The 22,570-nt window shown below is 18.2% G+C and overlaps 1 protein-coding gene across 5 annotated transcripts in view; it reads left to right on the plus strand.

The window, feature by feature from the left end:
- LOC107965233 (tetratricopeptide repeat protein 39C-like) overlaps positions 1-22,570 on the plus strand; it is a 26,999-nt gene continuing 4,429 nt past the window's right edge. The window contains exons 1-16 of one of the 5 annotated variants that reach the window (XM_026443985.1): positions 1-621; positions 951-1,088; positions 1,715-1,916; positions 4,138-4,345; positions 6,149-6,349; positions 7,559-7,727; positions 8,580-8,778; positions 8,888-9,139; positions 15,500-15,673; positions 16,975-17,078; positions 17,146-17,188; positions 17,346-17,477; positions 18,909-19,024; positions 19,692-19,859; positions 20,352-20,444; positions 20,532-20,769. In XM_026443985.1, coding sequence (XP_026299770.1) covers positions 466-621; positions 951-1,088; positions 1,715-1,916; positions 4,138-4,345; positions 6,149-6,349; positions 7,559-7,727; positions 8,580-8,778; positions 8,888-9,139; positions 15,500-15,673; positions 16,975-17,078; positions 17,146-17,188; positions 17,346-17,477; positions 18,909-19,024; positions 19,692-19,859; positions 20,352-20,444; positions 20,532-20,654 — 2,478 coding nt within the window. In that variant the 5' untranslated portion in view covers positions 1-465 and the 3' untranslated portion in view covers positions 20,655-20,769. Of the gene's footprint in view, positions 622-950; positions 1,089-1,515; positions 1,917-4,137; positions 4,346-6,148; positions 6,350-7,558; positions 7,728-8,579; positions 8,779-8,887; positions 9,140-15,499; positions 15,674-16,974; positions 17,079-17,145; positions 17,267-17,345; positions 17,478-18,908; positions 19,025-19,691; positions 19,860-20,351; positions 20,445-20,531; positions 20,781-22,570 lie in introns of those variants that run through there. The other 4 variants (XM_026443984.1, XM_026443989.1, XM_026443987.1 and 1 more) reach the window with 4 other exon arrangements.

Raw genomic sequence — 22,570 nt, forward strand, 5'->3', positions numbered from 1 at the left:
ATATCCATCAAAAATGATCAAATTCTGATAAAAATAAAAAATATTAATATATTGTGCAATATCAAACAGTTTCAATTCTTCAACGAGATATTTTATGTGAATATGAAGATTTCCAATTTTATCATTTTTCTTGTATCATATTTCAATGGAGTTGATAGGCATGTTTCATGAAAGAGTATTTTGCATTCTTGCTTATTATAATACAATATTTGTACCGCGCATCATAATGCCGTAACGCAAATTGTATGCATTAGCATTGCTTTTATCATTGAATTATTCTGACATCAAGACTGTTATTAAGTTATATGATTGAAAAAAATAATATGTGTTACCATTTAATGATCGTTGAAATATTACTTATATGATATATCCATGTGATTTTCGAGTTATAAATATCATAATTAAATATTGAAACAAATTCTTAAAGTAGAAAAATCAGAAAAATTACGATCAGTTTAAAGAATCATGGCTAAAAAATCTCAAGAAACGAAGGAGTGGAATATTGCTAGAATGGGAATTTCTTTGCTTTTAAATAATAAAACGGAGGAAGCAGAAAGCTTATTTATCAAACATCCACATAGTTTTCATATAAAAGCAGGTCGCTGCTTTGTTTTGTTCATGGTATGTGAATGAAATTATTCCATTTTATTAAAAATTAATAAAAAAATTGTTTATGATAATTATTTATTATTTGCATTTAAAAATGAAGTACACACACACACACACACACACACACACACACACACACACATATATATATTAATTTATTTTAAGAATATATTATTAAGTTATTTTGAAAATATATAATATTATTGACATAAAAATACTTTGAATATTATATCGCATGATATCATGTATATTTTATTAATCACAAATCTATTTGAAGAAATAACTTAATAACAACTTACAATGTGGAAATATATAAAAATAATGATTGAATAAATTTTTAGAATGCTTTGATGACTTTTGAAAACGATAAGCTTCAACAAGCCATATCATTGCTGAAGGATATGGAAAGGGAATGTGCAAATGATATAGGATGGTTAAAATCTATGAAGAGCAAAGTCTTTAAAGCGGAAGAAACTGACGTAATTATTATTTTTTAAATTTGAAATTATTTAAATACAGCAGATGTATATGCGTTAATGAAAATTCTAAATGTATAAATATAAATATCAAAAATAAAAAAATTGTTAGTATTTAGCAGGTAAAGCAAATCTCTACTTTTCTATTTCTAATATTTAAAAAATTTTTAATAATATTTTTAAAAATGTGAGTTTGCATAAACATCTGCGGTGCAAATATTATTCTACTATAATAACTGATAAATTTTTTGTACATAATTTTAATTTAATTATTAAATTTAATTATTAATAATTGAAAAAATATATAAAATTATAAATAAATTTTATATATATCAATATGTTCACTGAGCACGAATCTAAGATGATGCATATTTTTATGATATATTCATAAAATTGATTCAGATATAGAACAATGTAAACATTTTTATAGGTTATCATGCAAATATATATAAATATATAGTTTTGCAAATGAATTTTATATATGAAACATTAATTGTTTCAAAACATAAATAATAAAAATAATATAAACGACAAAACTAGCAAAGCAGCAGTGAACGTATTAAATCAAAGTAAAAGGAATCGTAAACGGAGCTATCGAGAAAATTTTGATAGGAAAATAAATATTTTAGAAAGACTATATAAATAAATTGGAAAGGCAAATTGTTCTGGCAGACTCGCAAGTCTGTTCGGCGATATTAACATTATTACAACAAGAACTTACTGGTTATGTACGTGGTGGTTGGATGTTACGTAAAGCTTGGCGAGTTTATCAACATGCACATTCGCAAATCTTACAACTATATTACCGCACCTTTGGTTCTAATCCATGGGGTATGTATTAAACTATTAATGAATACTGTCAATTTTCTCTGTATTTATATTAATACATTAAATTAATAATTAATTTCTTTAATTATAAATAAATAAAAATGAGAATAATATTACCAAATATGTACTTTTATTCGAATTATATTCATTTTTATAAAATTTTTTTTTAGATATTTTTTATTGTCTATATTATAATATTCTAATGAAAATTGTTTCTTAGAAATAAGACTTTTTTTTCTAATAAATTTTTATATCGAAATATTTCTCTTAATTTTTGATAAAACATAAAATTATATAATTTTATTATATAATTACATATCAATGAATAAAAGAATCATTAAAAATTAATATAATATATAATTTATATAATAATTATAATAAGTATATCTTTTTTATTAATATTGATAAAATTTTTAAACTTAAAATAATTACTATTATATATTTCATAATATTGATATACTATTTTTCAAATTATTAAATATTTTTCAAATATATTAGGATCTATTATATAGTTTTATGTCAGTTTTTCATTAAAATAAAAAAAATTTTTTTAAAAGTTGTTTGACTTTCTTAATTTAAAGTTACAAAATTAAATATGATAATGTTATTATAATGTTATATATGTTATAATATATATTATATATAATATATATTATATATAATATATAGTAATATATATTATCTATAATTTATAGTAAAATATATTAAAATTAATTTAATATTAAATTTATTTTTGCATGTGTATAATAATAATAAAATATTATAATAATAACAAATATATTTTTAAATAATTATAAATATTTATAATTATTTTATTATTATAAATATATTATATTTATTATTTATTTATAAGATTATAAATTTAAGATAAGATTTAAATTTAATCTAAAATAAAAAACGATCCTCATTATTTTTTTTATCTAATTGTATTAAAATGATATTAAAAGTATCTTTATATATTATATTACATATACAGAGTGTTTTAAAAAAAAAGAGTTTTTTAAAAAAAAAGTTCAAGCTTAATAATAATAAAAGTCTCATTTCTTAGTATTATAGAAATATAAGAATATAGGATATAGGAATATAGAAATACTATTATATACTTAAATCTTAATAAAGAATTTATTAAAAGAAACGAAAAAATATTCAATAAATAAATCTTATAATATTACTAATATTAATTCATATTAACAAAAATCATTTCATATAAATGAAGTACAAATTTTCAATGTTTATTTAATAGTATCATTTAAATCAATTATCAATTAATTATCATTTATGGTTAAAAAAATGTTATTCTTGGTCATGTTTGTTTATTATTCAAATATAAAAATATGTAAATGTGCAAATATTTATTTTTATAATTATTGCCTTACCAATAATTTTGATTTTGTTCACGTTCATAAAATAATGTTTAATAATAAATATTAGTTAATGTTAATAATATAATAATAATTGTGTTGTAAACCTTGAATTAATTTCTCTGTTTACATTCAATACAAATATTGCAAAAAAAATCACATCCATATTTAATAATACAAATTTTTACGTTGAAAGAATTAATTATAGAACTTATATTGAACATTTTTTGTTAATGAATATATCTATAAATCTTTAAAATCCTTAATTTCTTTTTAATAATCTCTATAATATAACATAAAAAGAATAATAATATATACAAATTTATTCAAAATATTAATTTTGATAATATATTATAAAATCATTGAAATTAACAAAATTACTGTTTTATATTATAGTATTTGAATAGAATAAATCCATTCGGATAAGCAATTCGAATAATTTTGGAGTATGTTAAGAAGATCTAAATTTGTCAATATATATTGTCATAAATAATTTTTAAATATAGAAAAATTTTTATTAAATTAAAAAGTCAATAACATATCTCATAGAAAATAAATTAATCATTTTTAGACATTAGATTTTGTACTAAAAAATATAAACATTATTAGATATATTAATTTAATAATATACATATTCATCTCATTTTCAGATAAATACTTGAATAATCAAACTTTAAATAATTGATATTTTATTGTATAATAATAAATATATTATAATAATTGCCAAATATTCTTATGTATATATATTTTTATGTATATTATATATAAATTAATTTAATGATAATATGAAAATATGATGTCAGAACAAATAAAATTAGCATTTAATATAAAAAAGTAATTTTCATAATTTTTGTTTTTAATAGGATTTGATACAAGATGCAGTACTCCTTCCTGTAATGGTTCTTCTTACTCATTGCAAAGTCCACATAGTCCAGGTTCTTCAGAATGGTCTATACCATCTTCCAATGGTTCAACAAACAACTTGACACCGATCTCATCCCCTTCAGGTCTGCGAAGCTCACTATCAATGTTCTTCTCGCTCACTGGCATCACGTCCGAACAACAGACACCGTAATTGTTGTTTCTTCTTACAAACATTTCGCGATCCTTAAACTCTCGTTTTTGTCTTTTTATCTCTACACGATGTATAAAAAAATGAATTTTTTTTTTTATTTTCATTGACAAATAAATACCACATTACATTAGGATCACTCTTTTAAAACAAATGAATTTTATGAATAATATTTTTTTATATTTAAATCATTATTTAATCCTTTCAGCGGTATAATCATTCATTATAATCGTATTTGTATAATATAAATAAAGTATATAAAATGTTAATATATTCATGGGAAATCTTTGGAAAATTAATTCTAGAAATCAAAATAAATGCAAAAGTTAATATATAAAAATATTGAGATTTATTTATAAGCAATTTAAATTTATATTAGATGAATTGAGATGAAAATAGAATATGATGATAATGTAACTGAGATAGAATGATTTCACACATTACTAGACAGATAAATCATTTCATTTTCTATATGTTTTATTTTTTTTAACTATATTTTAATTGATTATAAAAAACTTTAATTGATTATAATTTGTTTATTTTGATTTATAGAATTTCTAAAGATTCTACAAATTATTATTATTTTATATATATATAAAGAATATTTTAAATATTTTATTATTTTTTTCAAAATTTTAATATTTTTTTTATCAATTTTACGAAAAAAATAATAGTGATTAGAAAATTCTATCGTTGTTTTTTATTTGCACATTTATTATATAATTTTATTTGAAAATTTCTATGATTACACACATATATTTTAAATATCGAAAATTATAAAAACATACTATAGTAAATAATTCAAAATTGTTTTTGAAAATTTATTTGGTATTTATAACAAACAATCAAATGTAATATTTTGTATGAAATAACATATATTGAAATATATGAAAAAATGTATAAGTTTTTTTTGCAAGATTGATTATTTATTTATTTATATATTTTTATATTTTTTAAGAAAAAAAATTAGATTATAGAAATTCAATAATGTTATCATATTTTATATAGTACTATATTTTAATAGAAATTCTATGATGGAATAAAAAATAAATTGCTAAATAAATCACAAAAAAGAATAACAAAAGAGATCATAAGAAAAAATAAATTATGATAATAAATATTATGTATATATTATATAAAAAAATCTATTTAAATAATTTTAGTTAAATATTTTTGAACAATTTTAATTATAATTTCTTTTCTTTTTTAAAAATGAAACAACAACAACTTTCGAATCAATTTATTTTTTTGGGAATATTAATCAAATATAATATATTGCATTTTAATTGTAAGTAAATAAAGTTAAAGAATGTCATTAAATAAAAATTTTTGTTAAATTTTAATTTATACTATCAATAAATTTAGAATAAGTAATTTTTTTTAAAACAACTTTAAAAATAATTTATATTTTATTTTTTCCTTATATTATTTTATTATATATTTATTTTATCATATTAATAAATTTTATCGATTATATATCAAATATTGTATATAATATAATATTTAATATATATAATACGATTTAAAGTTAATAAAGCAATGATATGATTATCAGTCGAATATATAAATATTCTTAAAATTTATTGACATAATATAAATAAAAAAAGTTTCACTACTGAAAGGATTGATGTACGATTTTTAATACACTAAAAGCTAATATATGTACATTTTATTGCATAAGTATTAATTATTTAAAATAATTATTTCTTTTTAAAATATTATATTGTTATTTGTATTAATAACAAATATATTTACTTATTGAAAATCGACAGAACTGGAAATCGATGTGACATATTTTGCAGCTTCGTTGAACCTAATGAGGTCTCCCGATTGATGTCTGCAGTTAGTTTCGGTTATGGAATTTATCAGCTATGTGTCAGTTTATTACCACCTTCTCTTTTAAAAGTGATCCACTTTTTGGGTTTCGAAGGTGATAGAGAAGCGGGACTCACTGCATTGATGTATGCTCGACTTAGTGAGGATATGCGAGCTCCTCTTGCCTCGTAAGTTTCTCTGACTATTATTCTTCACAAAAGAAAATATTAGATATTAAATAATAATAATAATAATAATAATAACAACAATAATAACAATAATAACAATAATAATAACAATAATAATAACAATAGTAATAACAATAATAACAATAATAACGATAATAACGATAATAACGATAATAACGATAATAACGATAATAACGATAATAACGATAATAACGATAATAACGATAATAACAACAATGATAACAACAATGACAACAACAATGACAACAACAATGACAACAACAATGACAACAACAATGACAACAACAATGACAAAAACAATGATAACAACAATGATAACAGTAATGATAACAATAATGATAACAATAATGATAACAATAATGATAACAGTAATGATAATAATAATGATAATAATAATGATAATGATAATGATGATAATAATAATAATAATAATAATAATAATAATAATAATAATAATAATATAATATAATATATAATATAATATAATATAATATAATATAATAATATAATATAATTCATATAATTAACGAATTTTCGAATTCAATATTCTCTTAAAATTAATTTTTAAATGAAAAAAATTTCAAACAATATTTTTGTCCATTTTTATGTTTGTTTTGATCCTTAGCATTAATTTTCTAGGAACATACGAATATATTAATATTTATATGTATATTAATATTATATATAATATGTAATATCTAATTGTATAGACATATTTTATATTATATTTTAATTTTTTTTATTATAATTATTACTAAACATTCATATAAGTACATATATTACAAATATATTACATCATATATTATTCTAAACATAAATTTAAAAAGATTATATTTTTCATATACTAATTACATTATAAACAAATCTCATGACTTTCTCTTTTTATTTTTTGCACAGAGAAAACATCCAATTCATATACAGTTTTGACATTATTAAATTTAAGATCTCGATTTGTTTAATGTTGTTTTAGAATGTTTTATTTAATTCAAAAGAAAAATAAATAATTTCTAAATTACTTTAAATCCAAATATATAATAGATAATTAAACAGAAAAATTTATAAAAATTCATTTTCGAAATTATAATAAAAATACCATATCTTCTACTAATTTTATTATTATGAAAATTAATTAATCGTTTAATAAATAATAATATTGCAATATTATTATTTTATTTTGATTTGTTCCAGTTTATCTCTACTTTGGTATCACACAATTGCACGACCATTTTTTGCTCTTGATGGAAGTAATCTCCGTGCCGGTGTAAACGACGCCAAACAATTAATTACAGAATGTCATCCAGAGTTTAATAATTCTGCTCTTTTTCTTTTTTTCGCTGGTCGAATAGAGAGGCTTGAGGTAAAAATGTATTTGTGATTATTTAAATGTATTTTTTATATACATAATTTAAAATTTGAGCTACTATAATATCATTCAAACAAAATTTTTTTATTTAAATTTAGAAAATTTACAATTTTTTTTGAATTACTAAAACTAAAAATTATATAAATTCCTCCAATAGTTTTATATTAATATATTCGAAGGCATTTTAAAAATCTTTCACTAACTTGAAAAATTATCATGATTTTCAAATTCAAAAAAACTCTCTAAATTTAGATCAAAAATTTTATTTGTGATACTATAATATAGTATTTAGAATTTAATATTATTTGATGTCATTATTAATAGATTTATCATGTTACAATATAACATAGCAATGAAAATTATATCTAGAAATAGATTTAATTGTAAATATAATATCTAAAAAAAATTGAATTTGTTTCCAATAAAGAATCCAATAAAGTTTCCAATAACAAATCAAAAAATATAATATAATCATGATTTCAAATAATTATCATTTCTTTTTCAATTTATTTATGTAATATATAATATATAAGTAATATTAATAATAAATAAAAAAGTAATTAATAATAAATAAATATAAGATAAGTATATGTATCATTAAATTACTTAGTCTAATTTTAAAAATATATTTCTTTTTATGCAAATTAATCGCATACCGCCTGAAAAATGTTATAATTTTTAAATTTCGGACATCTATTGACAAATTTCTTTAATTAAGCTTTTCATTAATACTTCACATCTCCTAATTGACATTATTCTATATATTAAACTATTTATAAAATTGTAGAATAAAATTATAAAATTATGTTTATAGTTAAATTTATATCAAGTTAATTTATATTACAGTCAAATGTAAATGGTGCTCTTCAAGCATACGCAAAAGCTGTTGAAGCTTCGAATCAAAGAGAGATTAAATTATTGTGTCTACACGAGGTTGCTTGGTGTCATCTGATTCGTTTAAGTTATGAAAAAGCTTACAAATCTTTGACACAATTGCGACAGCAGTCTCGATGGTCCGTGAGCTTTTATGCTTATTTAGCAATCGGTAAGATATTTATTTTTTTTCCTCCTTAATAATATAATATAATTTTTAATAATTAATAATATAATTTTTATTTCGATTACTTCTTTGTATTCTTTATATTTTTTCTTAGTTTGTTGTGGAGCGATTGGTAAATTTGATATTGTGGCTTCATCTTATCGAAAGATTCTTCACTGTGACAATCGAATGAGTAAAGAAACACAATTAGGTTTATTCGTTTTACGTCGAATACCTAAACTCCTAGATCAAGAGACCGGACAGCCTTATACAATTTTGTACTACAGACTGCTTATTTATGAATTATTATATTTATGGAATGCTATGCCGTCCTGTTCTGTTGATTTGTTACAAGGAATACTTTTAGGTAATAAATATTAATCTCCTAAAAAAATATTTAATTTTAATTAAACTTTTCAATCAAATCAAAAAAACTTAATTTTAATCTCCAAATACAAAATGAAAAATTATAATTATAATTAAATTTCTGTTATATTTTATGAATATTTTTTATATTATATTTAATTTTTATCATATTATTTCTATTATATGGCAAAAAATATTTGAATATTTTTTAAAATTTATTTTTTTTATATTTTTAAATTTAGATTTTATTATTATCGATATTTAATAATTGTCATTACATTAATTAATTTCGATGAAATTTTCAAGATATATAATATAAATCTAAAATAAAGTCTTTTACTGTTTTCTTTGCAAATTTTGATCGATTGCATATTTTCCAAAAAATTTTTTAATTAGTACATAATTTTTAATTATATTATATAATAAATCATGCTTTTCATAAAAAATTCAAATTCTTTCATCCAATTTTATAAATAATTTTATAAAAAAATATTATTCTATTTTAGAAAATAATTGAATATTTTTTTAAGAATTATAAATATATAGAATATTCTATATTCTATATATATATTATATAGAATATATAGAATATATAGAATATAGAATAAGAAGACTATTTGATTATTTTCTCTCTTTTAATGAAATATCAACTGTAAATTTTCAATAATTTCAAAGAAAGAGTAACATTAAAAAATTTAAAATGAAATTGTTCAAAAATCCTTTAAGAAAAGGATCCAAAGAAATTTAAGAAAATAAAAGAAATTTTATTAAAGAAAATTTAAGAAAATTTTTGGAAATATTTGAAAAGAAAATATAAACAAAATAAATTTCTTTTTTTTTTGAAACTATTTAAATTGTACTTCACAGCATTTTTCATATCATTAAAGATAATAGTATATATTATATATAATTTCTTCTATAAATATTTTTTAAATAAATCAGAAATATATTTAAAATATTATTAAATTAATTTGGAAATTAAATTTAGAATCATAAAATATTATAATTTATAAAAAATTATAGAATTATAAAATATGAAATAATAAATTAGTAAATTAAATTGTAAATTAAACATGCCATCTTATTTACTTTTCATAACACATAATTATACTTTGTCGAATTAAATATAATTAAATTATAATTAAATTATATTTAATAATATTTTATTAAATATATTTTTTTATATCAGAATGTAAAAGTAATTATTCGGATGAACCAATGGCTGGATTAGCTAATTTAATCGAAGGAGCAGCTTATTCTTATCTTGGTGATATTCAAGCATCGATTGAAAGTTATAGAAATTGTCTGAATCGTCGTAATCCGCTTAATGATGCATATGATCAACATGTTAGCGCATTTGCACTTTACGAACTTGGTACTGCACTTTGCAGTATTAATGTAAGTAAAATAAATATTGAAATATATACTTAAACAAATTAAACAAAATTTTATAATTGTTTCTAAAATTATAATTTTTTCTTTCAAAAAATAATATTGAAAATAAATGCAATAAATAACATAATATTAGAAAAAAAATTAAAGTAAAATTATTATATACATTATAACTGATCAAAATTAAGATAAATATTATTAGTAAATGGTAATAAATAAACTTGTATTATGGAAAAATAATTGTAATAGAAAAAGATTTATAAACAATTAAATATTTTACATATTTTTTTACTAACTGAAATATTTTGTATTTTAATTCAAGAATCAGGAGCTATTGAATTAAAAAAATTTATAAAAAATTAATTTTTTTTGTATATTTGATACTAATTATTTATACATGTTTAATGTTTCAGAATACTGAAGAAGGAAAAATATTTCTTTTAAGAGCTCAAAATCAATATAAAGATTATGATTTTGAGAGTCGGCTTAATGTTCGAATACATACTAATCTGAAAAATGTTAACTGACGAAAAATGAAAATCGAGCAATTGCGTCTTCATTTACTACAGAATTTACCTGTGCAATCTAAAATACGATAATAAACATCATATATCGATGCATTAATATCATGCAAACATTCTATTTATACAATTTAACTTTTTGAGCGGTGAGTTTGAATATTTACAATTTTGAATAGTAAATTTTTTCAATAAAATATTTTCAATAAAATACAATATTATATCTTTCTTTTCATTTATTATATCTTATTTTTCTTTATTAAGAATATTAGTAATATTCTATTGCAATACAATTCATTCATATTCGCGATTTTTAATTAAAATCAAATGAAATTCTGAATTATGTTTATTTTATAATTATATTATTTATAAATAATATTGTTAATACTGTTATAATTAAATTGTAAATAATATCACAAATTAAATTAAAGTATATATTATATTAATTAAATTTTTTCTTAATTTTTTAATTTAAAGAAATAAAATTATATATTTCATTTCTTTTCTTCATGATAATATATTGATAGATATTCTAAAAAACTAACATATACTTAATTATTAGATATATTAATAAATTATATTTTTTTAATATTTTTATAATCTTCTATTTGCAACTAATAAAAAATCAATTAATAATTTATTTAATAACATGAATCGATTATTATATTGAATTGATTATTATATTCTAATATTGTTCTAAATTGATATATTTACATTTATAATATAATAAATAATTAATATAATATATAATTATAATATAATAATTATAATATAATATAATAAATACAAATTAAAAGAAAGAAAAAGAAAGAAATATAAATTTTCACTTTTTGAATTTATTTTTATCGCTCAAAAAATTAAATCGAAATACAAAATAGCTTTTTCAGATTACAATAAAATCGTATCAAAAGTGTTCCGTTCATTCCGTCTATGTAAACTTAAAATTCATAATAGTACCACTTGCATTTAATTGTAGAAAAATATAATTAAAATATAATTGTATAAAAAGTTATATTCTAGTTATACATAATGTACATATCCATGTTATTTATATACATGTATATTACAATGCAGTACAATATGTATATGTAAAGGGTAAGGAATTTTCTTTCCCTTGAAGCAATAATTATACATATAGAAGTAATTATATTAATATATAATATATAATATATTCTTATATTAATATAAGAATTATATCAATAAAAATGCTTGTTAAATTAGTTCTAAAAAATAAACAATTAGAAATTGTATATATAATTTCTTCTAACAAATTAAATAATAGAAATTTTTTCTATTTCAGTATTATTATCTTATTTTTATATAATAAAAATTAATTCCAATTATTCATTTGGATACATTAAATTATTATTTAAATATATTTGAAAAAAATAATATAAATAATTGAAAAAAATTATTTATACTCATTTTCGAAATCGTCTTTATTAGATTTAATTAGATTAACGTCATTTTTTTTTGATCAATTTTCAAATTTTTCGATTGAAAGATATTCATTTCAATCATTAAGAGATAAAGTATAATAAATTTGAATCATTCAGTAAGAAAAGAAAAAGTAAAAATATTTAAAAAATAAAAATATTAAAAAATATTAAAATAAAATATTATTAATAATATTAATTTCAAATATTTAACTTCACTAATAAAAAAAAAAGATTCAATGAATATAATAATAATTATATTATTATTATATTATATATATATATATATATATATATATATATATATATATATATATATATATTATTCATAATATAAAATTTATACTTTTACTAAGAATCAAAAAAAAAAAATAGCTAATTTTATAATTCAAGTTCTTATTAATAAAATGTCTTATAACTACAACAAAAAATGAATATTTTATATCTTTTTTCTTATCCTTCACATATGCAAACGTACATATACATACATTACATAAATAGGATAGAAATTAAAAATAATTAATAGAAATTAAAAATGCTTTTGTAATTTAACATTAGAGCTAATTATTACATATTTGTATATAACTTTATGGAGTTTCTATGTTATTTTCCTGTTATTGTTTTATTGGATATTAATATTCGTTAAAAATATCATTGGTAACATAAACATTAATATTTGACAAAACAATAAATTCGAAATTTATTGATATTATATAAAATATTTTATTATAATTTTATTTGTGTTATTAATGTATATAAAATATGTATATGTATAATTTTTTTATTGGTATTATTATTTTATCTTATATTTTTTTAAAAGAAGGTTTCATAAGATTTCATTTATATACTTAGTAAATTGTATAATGTAATATAAGTATAAATTATATATGATTCTTTATAAATCATATATTAAATCAATAATACTTTTTTACAAAATTAAAAAAATTAGTAATTAATAAAGAATAAAAATATATTCTATATTCTTATTCTTTTTTTTTATTTTCTTCCTATAATTAATTATATAAGTTTGTTAATATAACATATTAATATATTTATTTTTTTTATTTTAATATAATTTTAAATTTTATTGTATAATTCTTTTAAATAAAAAATTATTTGAGTACTCTTCTTAAATAGTTGTGAATTTATTTTATCAAATTACAATATATTTTTTTGTGATAATTTTATGAAAAAAACTTGATACTTATAATAATTTTCATAACTTTTATGTTTAATATCATATATTTATATATATTCATTATATTCAATATCATATATAATAATAGGTATTATATATGTTCGCGAGCACTTATTACTCATAGTAATAGTAATAGTAGTAATAACATAAATTATAAACAGTTTACTTGAAGAAATTTCTTATAGAAATCCTTTTTTGTTATTATTGCTCAAAGACCTCTTTATTAAACTTAAACAAAGGATTATGTTATCTGAGAAGATTGTCGTTTTTGAGAGTTTAATCAACATTTATAATTGTATATTTTATACATTTTAGATTGACTAGAGTGGAGCCGAATTCTGGAGGAGGGGGGGGAGGGGCTGATTTCAAACACGGCTGATTCAACGGCAATCATCATTTTAGTTTGAGTTCATCTAATTTCTACTTGGGAGCATTGGGAATGTTGACCGATTATTGATTATTATTATGTCCTACCAAGAAACTGAGATCCTTCCAATTGAACTAGGAAGGGATTTTCTTTAAGGGCATTATTTATAATTAGAGGTTCAGAGTAAACATGTCACATTCTAATCACTGGACATGATTATTTATCGTTACTTGTAAAGTCTCATCGTGTCCTGATTGCCGAATAAGATAATAATATTAATTTTATCAAATTACAATATATTAGTTTTTTTTTTACATTCTAATACTACATACTTTGATCAAACACAATTATTTACTGTGGCATTCTCTTCCTATTCTTTTATAGACATGCACTCCATACGTGTACCACTTATATAATCCACTCATCTTTAAGAAATATATCACAATATCTGTCAAAGAGTTCTCTCAAAGAGATTCTACGCATTTAGTTATTACATCCACCAAATTCATTATAATACTGTTATTGCGGGCACGAAAAATATATATATTATATTATTATTTTTTAATATAATATCTTAGGGAAAAAAATAAAATTTCTCAGGAAATATACAATCTTTTAAAAAATGAATCATGAAAATATAATATGTATAAAATGTATAAATATAATATATAAGTGCATAATATTAAATTTTTTAAATTTTATATAAAATATTTCCATCCAAATATAATATAAAATTTTATAATTTTTACATGTACAGATAAAAATATTAATTTATAAAAATAATGATTCTATTAAAAATAATTTTAATTTTATACTATATCAAACATGATTTCATTATTATTATCATTAATTATTATTATTATTATTATTATTAATTTAAAAAATAAATTAATGAATAATAAATTAATAATTAATTTAAATTAATAAATAATGAATTAATAACTAATTTAAATTAATTATTAATAAAAAATGATTATGAAAAAATTAATGAATTATGAAAATGATTATGAAAAATCGAATTATTAATTATAGCATTTATTTGTTTTCTTTTTTATACTTATATTTTTAAAAAGTGCTGTAATTCAAATTAATTACAACAAAATTAAAACTTATAAATCAAAAAATAAATATACATTTCCAATATAAAATGTAATTACTTTATATTAATTTAAGAAAGAATAAATATATCAAATAAGAAAGAAAAATAATTAAAAATCGTCATTTGCAATCAATTTCATTAAAAAATTTTATTCATTCTTCTTTATTTTTTAATTTTTCTTTTTAAATATTTTATTGCAAAATTCTGTTTTCTAAATAACAGTGATATCTAAGATTCCACTCGTTAATCATCAATCTGAAATATAATATAAAATTTATTAAACGGAATTTGGCCATTAGAGAAATCGTGAGAAATTTTGACAAAATTATACGAATTGTAATGTCTGTTCAGGTCCATCAAAAAATCAAATCCAAGATTATGAGTACGATCCGATGAGCGTTCGAAACACGTACTGCTGTGTAAATGGAGGAACCTGTCCAGCTATTATATTGAATTCCTCTCGATCTCCTTGGTATTATAAATTCATCAAACCATTTGTATTTTGCATTATTACATCGTTATTAGGTACGTCATTTTATGGTTAACTTATTAAAAAATTTTATAATTAATCTGTAACTGAATAATTGTTAAACAAATTGTCATTAAAAGCAACCTTACATATAATTATTGTTCTGCTAATTTCAATTAATAAATAACTTTATGCAATTCTTTGTTATTACTTTACATGTTTTTACAAAGTATATTGAAAGAAGTATATTTTTTGAAAAAAATTATTATGATTTTTTTATATTATTATTATTATTATTGTTATTATTATTATTGTTGTTGTTATTATTATATAGATTTAAATTAAAATTAAAATTCCAGTTACCAGTTTATAATGTTAATATATCTCATGCCACGTGATTATTAGATTGATCTATATTTTATTAATAACATATTAGTTTTACATAAATGATATATATTTTATTATATAGTGTATTTTATATCTTATTATATAAATGTAACAGAAATAAAAATAAAGCAAAATGTAAAATATTTTATCATAAGAAATTTTCAAATTCGAAATTTAAATGATCCAAATTTTTTAATCCTTTATGTTTTGAATATAATATGTTATATTATTAGAATAAATATATGTATTCTGCATATATCTTTTTTATATCATTATATCACAATTTTATTTTGATATATAATATTAAAAATTTTATGTTCAATATTTATCATTTTTGCTATGTAATAAATTATTATTAATAACTTTATTCACGATTCAAAATATTTGGCTAACATGATTTTCAAAAATTTAATAGATGATTCTTCCAATGAAAATAAAAAAATTTCTTTTTCAGCTTTACCTTTTAGTTACTGATTTAGTTGATTTAATTAATTATTGATATTTAGAAATCGACGAAAACATTTTTGAATGCAATTAAATTTTCCTATACAAACAATATGGAACAATTTAAACAGTAATTTTGAAATCATAATCTTCAATATCTTCTCTTCTATATCGTTAATTTCGAAATTTAATTTGAAGATCATGACATTCTTTTTTAAACTACTCTCTTTTATTCATTATAATAAAAGAAACAAAGGAAATATGTTTATGACTTTTTGTTATATCTTTAATTATCAATGACTAAAGAACAAAGTTAAAAATACAATTCTTTTATTCTTTTCGTTTTTTCTTAAAAAAATTAAATTTCTAGCATCTAAGATTCTATTTACATGTACAATTATTTAAAGAATCAAATTTTGCATTACAAAAGAACGCATTAATAACAATTTTATATTTATAAAAGAATTTCGAAATAAAAAAAAAAAACGAAAATTCCAGATAAAATTTCTTTCTTTAAATGTTTCAGCAATGTCCGTGTCTCATTTGTGCGACAAATATTCAGCTAGTGCCACATTCAAGATAATCAGATCCGATTTGGTGAATCTACGAACGCATTTAAATACTCTTTCGGTAATTACTGTACTGTTATCTTGTTCAATCATTAAATGATATTAATGCGCAATTTTAATAATGTTAGATGGAAGTAAAGAATGTAATGGAGACACGAGACGATTTAAAGAGTAAGTTGAAAGAGGTTGGATATGTGATACCAAAAATGTCTGAGGCCATTCTCTATTTAAGAAACGAAGTATCCGAGGGTAAAAAAGATATGATGTATCAGTTACAACACGAACATATGATTTTGTAATAATTAAAGGATTTTATAATTTGAAATAGGGATGGAATTGCACACGAAAGCGTTGCTAAAGGCTATGTCTCCAGAGGCCGTTCGAGAATTGGTGAAGAACGAATTGCAAACGTATGACGCTGACAAAACTGGAAGAACGGATTATGCGCTTGCAAATTCAGGTTTTATATGGAAAAAAATGTTTTTTCTATTTTAAATTAGAATATTTTTACTGATTATTATATATTTTACATCTTTGAGAGTTTGATTTGATATATGATAAAAATAAACACTTTTGTCTATTTCATTTCTATTTTCGAAAACATTTAAAGTATAATTTAATACTTTTCTTATTAATAGAAATTTTTTCCAAAAATAAAACAAATAACACAATAAAAACAAGTAACAATAAAAAAAGGAATTATTTAAGAGCCAATTACTTTTTATTACATAAAAAGTAATAGTATATATTATAGTAGTATATATATAAGTAATAGTATATATATAGTATATATAGTCACTATATGTCTATTATTGAGCTCTCGAATATGCATGTGCATCATATATCATATATTGATCATAAAATAAATAAACAATAAATATAATACATTATATTTTGTCAAAAGATTTTTCGCAAAAAAAATAATAAATTAAATATCACAAAAACAATATCACATGATTATAAATAAACAAATATGAAATTGTTATGAACAGAAAATCATTAAAACGAACATCAAATAAATTTGAAAAAGTATTTTCAGAATTAAAGAAGATAAAGATATTTCAGATTTTTTTTATGTATAATTAAAATAATTAATATTTAAAATTTATTTTAAGAATTATTTTCAATTTTATAATTTAATAATATACAAAATAAATAAAAATAAATCAAGGACACAGTAATCAATATAAATATCTTATTGCAAATACAAAAAAAATGGAAATAAAAAATTAATTTTCATTAAATCATCGAAATTAATATTATTTAAAACAGATTATTTTTTTTATAATATATCAATAATAATTATAACATTGTTTAATTCATTCATTTTATTTAATCATTACACGAAATTATATTATTGTTACAGAACTTTTATTATTTTTTTGACTATTTTATTATTAGTTACATTTTATTAATATTTAATTATATAATTTTTAAGTTAAATTTTATTATTAATATACTTGTGATTTTAAATATTCATAAAAAATTTTTGAACTTATTTCTTGTGAATCATTTTATTTATTATCCAATATTTATCGAATATTATTATTACAAAATGAATTTTTTATTCATTAAACATTATTTAACAAATTTATTTAACATTATTAAACAAATTAAACATAATTTAAAAAATTAATCTATTCAATTTAAAAAATAATTAATGAAATATAATTATACATATAATATATTGGAATTAATTTTATATTTAATTTAAAATATGAGTTATGTATTACTTATATTTTTATTATATTTTTTTTAATTTGGTTTGAAATATTACTTAAAGTCATATGTTATTTAAAACTTATAAAATAATAGTTATAAAAGTAATTGTAAATATTTAATATAATATTTATTTAATGTAATATTTAATATATCGTTGAAATTATATTAGGTGGTGCAATTCTTTCGACGAGGGATACAGAAACATATTCAGCTGGTGCACCGGTATTGAAACTTTTTGGAATACCGATCTGTCAGCAACAAAATATACCTCAGGCTATAATTCAGGTTATTAAATATTATTAATATTATTAAATTATTATTATTATTAATTATTAATGTTATTATTATTAAATTAATGTTAATACATTATTTAACATATAGAATGTAATATATTCATAGGATATTTTAAGAAGATAGATTCTAAACATCAAAATACAAAATTATATCCATGTATGAAATTAATGTTACTTGAAATTAAGTTATAAGAAGTTTTACATATATATATACATATATATATATATATATATAATATTCAATTTCAATTATTTTATTATATATACATATTTTTTAAATTTTATTCATGATTTTATTTAAAGAAATTTATAATAATAATATAATAAATTAATTAAATTCTATAATATAAATGAGATTTAAATAAAAATCATTTACAAATTATTATTTATATAAAATAAATATAAAGAATAGTTTAATATATTTTTAATTTAAATTCTTACACATAAATATTTATAAAAAAAATGTTTAATATTTTAAAAATAATTTTAAAATAATACATGAAAAATATATATTAATAACAATTTATTCATATTTTTCGCAGCTTAAGAAATTTATTAACCATAAAAGAACATTATTTAGTTAAATTCAAATATAAAAAATAAGAAGAGTTTTGATTATTACTTTATTCCAAACATTTCAATTATTTTTCTTTATATAGACTGGTGTCCTCCCAGGTGAATGTTGGGCATTTAAAGGCAGTAGAGGAGATGTTGTCATACAATTACTCGGTTTTGTACACATAACTGGAGTAAGTCTGGAACATATTCCACAATCGATTTCTCCCACAGGAGAAACGAGTACTGCCCCAAAAGAATTTTCTATTTGGGTAAATTTTATATATATATTTTTTTCTACTATTTTTAAAAAATTCTTCATTATTATTTAGTATTACTATATTTTTTATTTATTAAAACTATAGTCTATAATTTTAAACTTTTTTTGATATAAATGAAACACAATCTTTCAATTTATTATTTAAAAAATTGAAATAATATATTGCAAGTAATTAATTGTAATAAAATTAAAATAACTAAAATTAATAATTAAAAAAGTTTTAATAATTATAGAAAACTTAGGAATTTTTAATATATTATCCAATAAAAATTTATAATATTTATACATTACAAAAATATATATTACATAACAAAAATTTATAATAATTTTACATTAATAGATATAATGAATGAGTCATAAAATAAATAAAATAATATTTAAATAATAATAAATCCCTATTCATTATGAATATTTTCAAATAAAATAAAATAATTAGTAAAATTTTTTTATTTTTATTATTAGATAATATGTTTTGTACTTTTAGGGTTTAACGAACGTAGATGATACAAACCCTTTCTTATTTGGTGAATTCATGTACGATAATACTGGTCCTCCTGTACAATATTTTGAAGTTGAAGTAAAATAATATTTTTTGAATTTTTTAACTTAATGTCAATTCTATAAAATATATCATTATAATTTATAGTATTATTATAATTTATAGCATACATCGAAGAATGCATATGAAATAATTGAATTAAAAGTTCATTCCAATAGTGGTAACAATGAATACACCTGCATCTACAGAATAAGAATTCATGGTACCTTAAGCAAAGATAGTGGATAATTTTCTCTTAAATAATTATTTAATAATTATGGATCAAAAGTAGAAATTTTTGCATAGATTTCGCGATCAAAGGAACTGGTAGTTGAGAATTATATTATAAGATTGACTTTGTCAACTTAGTGTAATTAATATTATAATACTGATTTAAATAAGATTTTTCGTATGTAAGATATATACTTTATTATATAGTAAATAAAGAAATATAATTCTCATGTTGTTATTTTTTTTTAATATAATTGTTATAAATTTATAGTTAATTTAAATAAAATAGTTTAAACAATTTAAAGAATATAATTAAAAAAAGTAATAGGATGTAAAATACACTATATTTATAAAAATAAAAATAAAAACAAAAATAAAATAAAAATAATTATAATTCCAATATAACAAATATACTTTTTCTAATTATACAAATTATTCAATAATATACTTCTCTTATTTCTTCTTTTTTAATATTGTTATGAGCAATAACAGATAATTTTACAATCCAATTATCCATGATTGATGATGGCAAACTGAAAAAAAGATTTTATTTCCCGGTAATACAAAACGATAACAACAAAAAGAATTGTTCTTCATTGAAGAATGAAAACAATTTAAATTTAATGTATAAACAATTTAAACCTAATTTTCTTATATTTGAAAATAATAAAAATAAATTAAAATATTATAAATAAAGATATTGCATTCTAGAATAAATCATATGATTAAAATTAATTATAACAATAATGTCAAAACATGATAGAAAAAAACGCGAAATTCTTCTACAGTTGAAGATATCTTGGTAGAATCCAATGTAATTTAAGAGATATTTATGGAATTACAGGAATGTTTTTTGTAATTTACGAAAAATTGCTAGATAATTACTAGAAAAGAAACAGTAATCAAGTAAAATAAAATTGTTGATTTGATTGCTTGTAAACTTTCTAAAAAAAAATTATAATTGTTTTTATAATTTATCTACACAATATAAAAAATTTTAAAAGTTATTAAATAAAATTTTTAAAAATAAGATAATATTTAAAAATAAAGTAAAAATTTATGTTTAAATTTATGTTTATGTTAAACCAATTTTTATTAAATATACATATTTGTTTTTTTAAACAAATGCTTCAACTTTCAAATTTTATCTTATAATTAATAAAAAATTAATATAAATGAAAATAAAAGACGAAAATTTCTATTTCTATTTTATTACAGATGAAAAATTGTTATGTGTTATAAATTAACAATGTAATATATTAAAAATTTAATAAATCTAAATTTTAATTAACAAAATATATCTTTAAATATTTTTCAAACTAATTTAAATAAATTTGATAATAACTGAAGATAAATAATAAAAAAAATAAAAATTGAGATACAATCATAATACAAAATCATAAAATAATTTAAATTATTAAAATCATTATTTTCTTCACATTTGGATATGATAAATTATTACTGCTTTTAAATATTGAATTTTAATGCTGTTAGCACAAATTTAATTGAAATTTTTTTTAATTTAATTTTGATATTATATACATATCATACATGTTAAAATATATATTTCAATATTATCTAAATAAAATACTAAAACAATATAATTACCAGATATTATTTAAATAAATAAATAATTATAATAATTATTTAATTATTTAGTTTAAATATTATATAGTTTAAATATATATAAATATTATTAGATTAAATATTATATAGTTAAAATAATTTTGTACTTTATTCCATATCTTATATTTAAATAAATGTTTTCTGAAATAATATTTGAAATATTTTCTAATTTATTATATTAATATTATAAAGATATAGTTCAATATAAATATATAATAATGAGAATATTTATTATTTTATTTAAATAAATTAACTTAAATAAGAAATAGAAAATTGAAGATCTCAATATAAAATGAAGTTACATTTCT

This window comes from Apis mellifera, linkage group LG11, assembly GCF_003254395.2.
Source record: "Apis mellifera strain DH4 linkage group LG11, Amel_HAv3.1, whole genome shotgun sequence".
NCBI lineage: Eukaryota > Metazoa > Arthropoda > Insecta > Hymenoptera > Apidae > Apis > Apis mellifera.